At 44.3% G+C, this 8,414-nt stretch overlaps 1 protein-coding gene across 1 annotated transcript; it reads left to right on the top strand.

Annotated features, from left to right (window-relative positions):
* Positions 1-2,508: 2,508 nt before the first annotated feature.
* On the top strand, positions 2,509-8,084 carry IBA57 (iron-sulfur cluster assembly factor IBA57). Its single transcript, XM_015814293.2, has 4 exons — positions 2,509-2,519; positions 3,536-3,901; positions 5,570-5,907; positions 7,673-8,084. Exons 1-4 carry the CDS (start codon positions 2,509-2,511, stop codon positions 8,065-8,067), a joined length of 1,110 nt encoding a protein of 369 aa, XP_015669779.2. The 3' UTR covers positions 8,068-8,084.
* Positions 8,085-8,414: the final 330 nt, after the last annotated feature.

Raw genomic sequence — 8,414 nt, 5'->3', positions numbered from 1 at the left:
TTTGTTACATTAAATCTTTTTTTTTTTTTTGTGAACGCAGCCAGAAAGTATGTCGTTGGTCCCTAATATGTTTCATTGTAAATGCTATTTACAAATTGTATGTGGAATCATTACTTACAAACAGCAAACACTTTTGGATGTTCAGTGTTCAGTACTAATAAAACGGAACGAAATGTTCCTTTTGTTTCATCATATTCCGTATGTGATGGTGCATTTATTTAGGGGGAAGTTTTTTTCTAAGTGTCCCATAGAACCTGGTTTAGCAAACTTTCTCTGTTTACTGCATCTTGAACATCTCAGTAATTCTTTCATGCCATCCCTAGGCCCAAAGAAATAACTAGCAGTTTCATCTATCTATATATAAATAAAAATGTAAATGCTCGTTTGTTCAAAATCTTAAATCTCCGAAAGTTCTTCACCGATTGCTTTGAAATTTTGACACAACGTTGCATTCGAATACGCGCGTGTTTTTATATACCTACTATTGTATAGATGTCACACCAGTGACAGGTAAAACATGCTTTTTTTGAAAAACAGCACTATCTGTTGGATGTAAAAGCAACACACTTCTTTTCCATTTAACCAGACTGAGCCACAGCAATGCGTGGCCGGGTACAGCTAGTTGGAAATAAAAAGAAACTAAAAATTGAAAGAAACAAAACAAGATTTTCATTTCATTCTTATATAGGCATAACTGCTAACAGACAGACTGACAGATAAAAGAGATAGATGGTGGCTTGGTTGGATAGGTACGTACATGATAGATAGATAGATAGATAGATAGATAGATAGATAGATAGATAGATAGATAGATAGATAGATAGACAGACAGACAGACAGACAGACAGACAGACAGACAGACAGACAGACAGACAGACAGACAGACAGACATGATAGATAATATAGAGAGACAGATAGACAGACAAACAGAAATGATAGATAATATAAAGAGACAGATGATAGATAGACAGACATGATAGATAATATAGAGAGACAGACAGTTTGATGATAGGTAGGTAAATGATAGATTAGATATAGACAGGCAGACAAATGATAATGATATATATGTATACATATAGACAGACAGACAAACAGTTTGATGATAGGTAGGTAGGTAGACAGACAGATACATTCATGCACCTGTTGGGCAGTATACAACTCTGGAATCGGAGTGGACACCACACTCACTTTACAGGTACTCCACAACTTACAACCACAATTGGGATCAGAATTTTCATTGTTAAGACAGATAGATAACCTTTATTGTCAATTTTTACTGTGGGCACAACGGCATACATTAAAAATGAAATGTAGTTGCTTGCTCTCAAAGTGTACATATATATATCACATCTAAACATACTATATATAACCTATGTATAGACCTACATCCTTACATATAAGTAACATAAATGTTAATCACTGTCCATCTTGAATACATAACTGAAAGAGGAAGCTTGAGAGTTCACAAGGTTAATATTGGATGGAACAAAACTGTGACTGAATCTGGATGTTCTGCTTCGGATGCCACGGAGCCCCCTCCCGGAAGGCAACAAGGAAAACAGGTCGTGAAGAGGATGTGTAGCGTCCCAGACACAGTCACACCTGATTTAATGACCTTTCTTGCTACGGTTGTTAAGCGAATCACTGCAGTTGATGAGTGAATTATGTGGTCATTAAGAGAATTTGGCTTCTGCCATTGACTCGATGGTCAGAAGCCAGCTGGGAAGGTTGCAGATGGCGATCACCAGGCGGCGGTTAAGTGAATCATACCCATTTTACAATCTTTTTGGCAACCATTGATAACCAAACCACCATAGTTGTTAAGCTGCTCATGTGATCTTTAAGCAAATCCGGCTTCCTTCATTAACTTTGCTTGTCGGAAGCCGGCTGGGAAGGTCAGCAAATGGAAATCACGTGATCCTAGGACACTGCAACCGTTGTAATAATGCTGGTTGCCCCGTGGCTAACATTCGATCACATGACCATGGGGATGCTGCTGCAACAATCATAAGTCCGAGGGTCAAAAATCATTTTTTTTTCAGTGCTGCTATGACTTCGAACAGTCCCTAAAGAAATAACTGTACATCAAGGATTATCTTCGCTTGCATTTGATCACAGCAACTGCCAAAAAGCAAACTTTGTCAAAATAAAGACGCTCCAAACTTTAAAAATATCCCCAATGCTGGGTTTGAGTTTCCCTGCTAATGGAGATTCAGTATAGACCAGGAGTATCCAACCTTGGCAAGTTGGCTGGGAAATACTGGGATTTGAACTGCACGATTTTAAAAGTTGCACAAGGTTGGCCAACCCCTGCTGTAGAAAGAAAAAACGCAGTCTGTGGCTTGCTTGCTTCATTGCCCTGCCTGCCTTCGGTCCAAAACGTTATAAGGAAAGGCAAAATGTCTATGTACAGATAGTCCTCGACATATGACCACAACTGAGCCCAAAATTTACTTTGCTAAGTGAGACATTTGTTGTCAGTTTTGCCTCATTTCAACTTCTCCCCCTATGGTTCTTAAGTAAGATGGTTGTTTAAGCAAACCTGGCTTCCATTGACTTTGCTTGTCAGAAGGTCACAAAAGGGGATCACATGACCCTGGGACACTGCGACCGTCATAAATATGAGTCAGTTGCCCAGCATCTGAAGTGTGATCACATGACCATGGGGATGCTGCAACAGTCGTGTGAAAAAGTCATAATTCACTTTTTTCAGTGCCGTTGTAACTTCAAATGGTCATTAACTGAACTATTCTCAGTTGAGGACTATCTGTAGATTCTCAATCATCCGGGTCATGGCTGTCCCAAAGGTGCTTTCCAAAAAGCAACTGTGTTTTTTTCCCCTTGAAGATGTTTCACTTCTCATCCAAGAAGCTTCATCAGTTCTGACTGAATGAGGGGGGGAATGAACTAATCCTTACACAGACACACACCATCCATTCAGAACAGAAGAAGCTTCTTGAATGAGAAGCAAAATATCTTCAAGCAAAAACAAAGGAAGTCCAGTTGCCTTTTGAAAAAGCACCTTTGAGACAACCACGACCTGGATGACTGAGAACCTCCATAGAAATTTCATTTTCGTTGCTGTTTTCGAAAAGATCCAGGATCTGATTTTTTTTTAACATGAATGAATGCTGTGCTTCAATGGTTAGATGGCCTAGATAGAACAGTGTTTCTCAACCTTGACAATTTTAAGGCATGTGGAATTCTGGGGGTTGAAGTCCACACGCCTTAAAATTGTCAAGGTTGAGAAACACTGGCCTAGAAGACACTGGTATGTGAACATAATCTTTCTGACGTTTATATTTTATTAATTAGATGAAATGTTAATATATGTTAAACCAATCCATAGACATCTTTGGAATAAAAAAAAGCAGCATACAATAAAAGGCCCAAAATCGCTTCCGCATTCAGCACGTGGATTGCAGCGGCCGGAAGGACCAGCCAATGAGGAGCCACCTGAGGAGCTCGGCCCCGCCTCCTTAAGCCTGTGGGCCAAGCGCTAAAGGGCTCTCTGCGCTTGCGCACTTGACTCAAGCCGCTTCACGCCCTCTCGCTCCACCCTCGACCATACACAAGATGGCGGCGCCGAGGTCTTTTCCAGTTCCTTGGTCGCTGTTCGCCAAGCCGCCATGCTGGTGAGGGCGAGCGCGGCGCTGCGGCGGGGCCTCCCGCGAAATTTGCACTCGGGCGGGAGCGACATAAGAGCGGCCGCCGTTTGCTTCCCGTTGAGCCACCGCGCGCTCCTCCGCTTGCAAGGCCCGGAGACGATCCCTTTCCTCCAAGGACTCCTCACCAATGACGTGACCCCTTTCGCCGAGGTGGGCGGAGTCGCGCCGCGCGCGCTTTACGCACACGCCCTCAACGTCCAGGGGAGGTGCCTCTATGACGTCATCGCGTACAGGTGCGTACGGTGCGCTCAGCCGGGCAAGCCGTGGCCGGACTGCGAACGTTCATCATCCACCGCCATCGGTGGCAGGGAACGATGGGAGTTGTAGTGCCTTCTTCCGCGCGCGAAAAGGGCTTGTTTCGGAGCTCTGGATAGCCGGATGCTGAGGGCCACGCTACAATGGGCTTTGCAACACTTGCAATATGGTCTTTGTAGTACTGTTGCAATGACTAAAACGGGTTTTTCTTGTATTTTAAATTTCCCCTTTTCTCAAGGCGAAGGAAAATACAAAGAAACCCAATTGAGCTAGCCAGTGCAAAAGAACTCCAAAACCCACATTGCAAGTATGACAAAATCCATTCTACCTGACCTTCAGTGCCAATGAAAAGAAAAAAAAGATGACTTTCATGGATTCACTTCCTCTTTCTTGCTTATTGTTTTGTACCATCTTTTTATCTTTTTTATTTTGCTGCAAGCCACCCAGAGGGGACCTAGCTAGCAGCCCACTCCCTTCTAACATTGATGATATTACCTAGTTGGGTCCTGAAAGGTCTGCAGAACAACTACAGAGCTCAGCGAGTACCACTGACCCCACAGTCGTCTCCTCCTCTCCCCCCCCTCCTCCTCGCCAACCTCATAATATTCCCTAGCTGGGTCATGAAATATCTGCAAGCAAGGCACCAAGGTCAGAGTGCGCCAAACAACCCCCAAACACAGTAGCATTTCATAATGCAGTTTGGCACGTCCTGCTGTAGGAAACGGCCTATAGCAGTGTTTCTCAACCTTGACAATTTTAAGGCATGTGGACTTCAACTCCCAGAATTCCACAGCCAGCAATGCTGGCTGTGGAATTCTGGGAGTTGAAGTCCACATGCCTTAAAATTGTCAAGGTTGAGAAACACTGGCCTATAGGACAGTGATGGTGAACCTTTTAGAGACCGAGTGCCCAAACTGCAACCCAAAACCCAAATATGCATCGTCGGGTGCTGGGTGGGCGTGACCCATTGGCTGGGTGTGGCCCATTGGCTGGGTGTGGCCTATTGGGTGGGCGTGGCTGCAGTGGTAACGGCAGACTGGGTGGGACTAAAAAGTTCAATCAATCAATTCCAACTTTCCAAGATCTTTTTTTTTCCCGCGAGAAGTTGAAATTGACTGATTGATTGAACCTTTTTTTTTTTTGCACACGGCGGCAGAGGCCTAAAGCGAAAAGGTTTTATAAAACCCAGCTGAAGGCCTAGGACTGGGGCGACGGTGTGTGTGCCCACAGAGAGGGCTCTGAGTGCCACCTCTGGCACCCGTGCCATAGGTTCACCACCACTGCTATAGGATGTTAGTGGGATATCTGTGCTAGGAAGAGGAACCTATGCTACAGCATGTCCCCAAACTTGGCAACTTTTAAGACTTGCAGACTTCAACTTCCAGAATGCCTTAAAGAGCTGGGGAATTCTGGGAGTTGAAGTCCGCAAGTCTTAAAAGTTGCCAAGTTTGGAAACTTATGCTCTAGCATAGGTTCCTCTCCCTGGCACAGATACCGCGCTAACATCCTAGACAGGCCAAACTGGGAATTGAAGTATTAAAGTGGCTGAGTTTGGAGACCCCTGCTGTAGTAGAGGAAGGGAAATAAAACCAGATTTCCACATGAAGGCTGTCAAGTTCCTTTGCTCATTTTGGATCTGTTTTCAGACTCCATGAAAACAAGCAGGAAGAACCGCACGTCTTGCTGGAATGTGACGCCGGTCTCCTGGACTCCTTCCGGAAACATCTGAAGCTCTATAAGATCCGCAGGAAATTAGACCTCTCGCCCTGTCCTGGCCTCTCTTTGTGGGCTGTCATTCCGAAGGAACCGTCGGAGGGTTTGCCTAAGCAAAATGCTGACCAAGCTGTGGTTCTGACTGCAGATCCCAGAGTGAAGATTATGGGATGGAGGCTGATCATCCGCAAGGAGGTAAACCCTCTGGAGATCTTCCCCGGATGCCGGCTTGGAGAGCTAAAGGATTACCATCGGCATAGGTATCAACAAGGTAAAAGTGCCCTTAGAGTCATCAGAAGAAGCCGAAAGGCGGTGTGGAAAGTGGGTGATGATGGGTTCGGGACTGGATTTGGGGAAGTGCAACATGGAACTTGGAATGATAGAGCTTTAAGGGACCTTGGAGGTCTTCTAATCCAACCCCCTGCTCAAGCAGGAGACCCTATACCACTTCAGACACGTGAATGTCCAGTCTCTTCCTAAAAACATCTGGTCCAGACCCTGCTGCTGTGTAATTGTGGTATGTCTGTTTTAGGATTTTAAAATTTTTGAATTTTGTGTTTTGTATATATCTCTATCTGAAAATATAGAGGATGCTGGCTAAGGGAATCCTGGGAATTGAAATCCCTGCATATTAAAGCTGCTGAGGTTGAGAAACATTGCCTTACGTTTTTTTTTTTAAACTGTGCATTATTAACTCCTTCTTTTGCTTGATTGCCAGAGTCCCAAACCCAAGATTAGTACTGAGAAACCTTAGATTCACCAGTTCCTCCTACTTTCCCCACAATAAGAACTTGGTGAGGTGGGCTGGGCTGAGAAAGAATGACCGACACCAAGTCACCCAGCTGGCTTCCACACCTAAGGCAGAGCTAGAACTCACCGTCTCCTGGTGATTATCCCAGAGTCACCCAGCTGGCTTCCATGCCTAAGGCGGGATTAGAACTTCCAGTGTCCTAGTGATTGGCTCAAAATCATCCAGCTGGCTTTTGTGCCTAAGGCAGGTCTAAAACTTTCTATCTCCTGGTTTTATACTGCTGTGCTAGATGGCTCCTAGATGCCCTAACAACATTTTCTCTGTAGAAATTCTGTATGCTGAATGGATCCATTGAATCCAATCGGCTGAGAAGCACTCAGTCCCAAACAGAATTTCTAATATTATTGTAAGGTTCCATTAATCAAAACTTGTAAGTCTCAAAGTACATTTCTCCTTCGTGTCTTTTAAACCCCCCCCCTCCTCCCCACAAACTAGAGAGGGTCCCTTCTGAGCTGTTTGGTATGCCCCTTTTCCTTCTGCGAGCTCAGCAGCTTTTTATCTGACCACTGCCTCGTTTGTGGCTCTTCCTCCTGCCTCCCAAGGTCTTCCTCACATACAGGTACTCCTTGACTTTATGACCACAATTGAGTCCAAAATTTCTGTTGCTACGTTAGACAGTTGTTAAGTGAACTTTGCTCGATTTTAACGGATCTTTCTTGCCACAGTTGTTAAATGAATCACTGCAGTTGTTAAGTTAGTCACAAGGTTGTTAAGTGAATCTGGCTTCCCCTTTGGCTTTGCTTGTTAGAAAGTCACAAAAGGGGACCACGTGACCCCGGGATGTGCAGCTGTCGTAAATATGAATCAGTTGCCAAGCGTCTGAATTTTGACCACGTGGCTGTGGGGATGCTGCAAAGTTTGTAAGTATGAAAAATGCACTGCTTTTTTTGTAAAAAAAAAAAAAAAAGTGCCAGAACTCACACACGTCATACAACCCGCCTTGCCTACCCTACAAGGTACCATCCCAAAAAAGTGTCGGAACTCCGTTCTGGGCGTTCTATGACAAAAAAAGCCCTGGTTATAAGCCACTTTTTTCAGTGCTGCTGCAACTTTGAACTGTCACTAAACAAACAGTTGTAAGTCAAGGAATACTTGAACTGTTATATCAGTGCAAAGACTTCCTAGCATAATGTTCACTTCCAGAGAAACCCTTTCTACAGAATTGGCTGTCCTGCCGAACCACAATACTCCTAAAATTCAATCAGACCAACTTGTTTTCTTCCAGGTGTCCCTGAAGGCACGAAAGATCTCCCGTATGGAACCGCTTTGCCCTTGGAATCCAACCTGGTTTATCTGAATGGTGTAAGCTTCACGAAAGGCTGTTATATCGGTCAGGAATTGACGGCCAGGACTCACCACATGGGCGTCATCCGGAAACGGCTCCTGCCCATACAGCTCTTGCCGCTGATGCCTTTCGAGAGCCTCACGGAAGGTACTGAAATTGTGACCGAATCGGGGAAGTCGGCTGGAAAATTCCGTGCGGGCGAGAACGAGTTTGGAATCGCCTTGCTGCGTTTGGCGACCACAAAGGGCCCGCTGCGGCTCAAACTTGCCGACGATTCGCAAGTGACGGTCACAGCATCCATTCCTAAATGGTGGCCCCAGCCTGCCAATAAATAGTGTGATCTTCTGCTGAATATGACTTGTCCTGAAGTTTATTGTCTTTGGATGCTTCTTTTCACAATTCTGAAAGTTGGTGGCTTTGAAAGGAAGAATCCTTCATGATTGTGCCTAGTGTGACATTGATGGAAAACTTTGAAATTTTAGGCCCTTATTATTTATTCTCTGACAGTCATATTATTGTAGCTTTATCTGATTCTTCCTCTTATCCTCCCTTATCTTCCTTCCAGAGAAACAAAACCTAACAATCAAAGGAAAGAATTAAACTCCTGTAAGTTTTCCCCAAGTTGGCTGATTCTAGAAGATTTATTAAGTTAAGTCTCTATTTGTTGATATTGTTTGTTATA

This window comes from Protobothrops mucrosquamatus, unplaced genomic scaffold, assembly GCF_001527695.2.
Source record: "Protobothrops mucrosquamatus isolate PMUCROS unplaced genomic scaffold, P.Mucros_1.0 scaffold235, whole genome shotgun sequence".
In the NCBI taxonomy this organism is placed as follows: Eukaryota; Metazoa; Chordata; class Lepidosauria; order Squamata; family Viperidae; genus Protobothrops; species Protobothrops mucrosquamatus.
Note: the sequence above shows the minus strand (reverse complement) of the source record. Positions and strands in the feature narration are given on the sequence as shown.

Bases quoted from the DNA above. Each gene is read 5' to 3' on its own strand.
- IBA57 (XM_015814293.2), top strand. The intron at 3,902-5,569 runs GTGCGTACGGTG...ATCTGTTTTCAG, and splicing joins TATGACGTCATCGCGTACAG to ACTCCATGAAAACAAGCAGG. The intron at 5,908-7,672 runs GTAAAAGTGCCC...GTTTTCTTCCAG, and splicing joins TCGGCATAGGTATCAACAAG to GTGTCCCTGAAGGCACGAAA.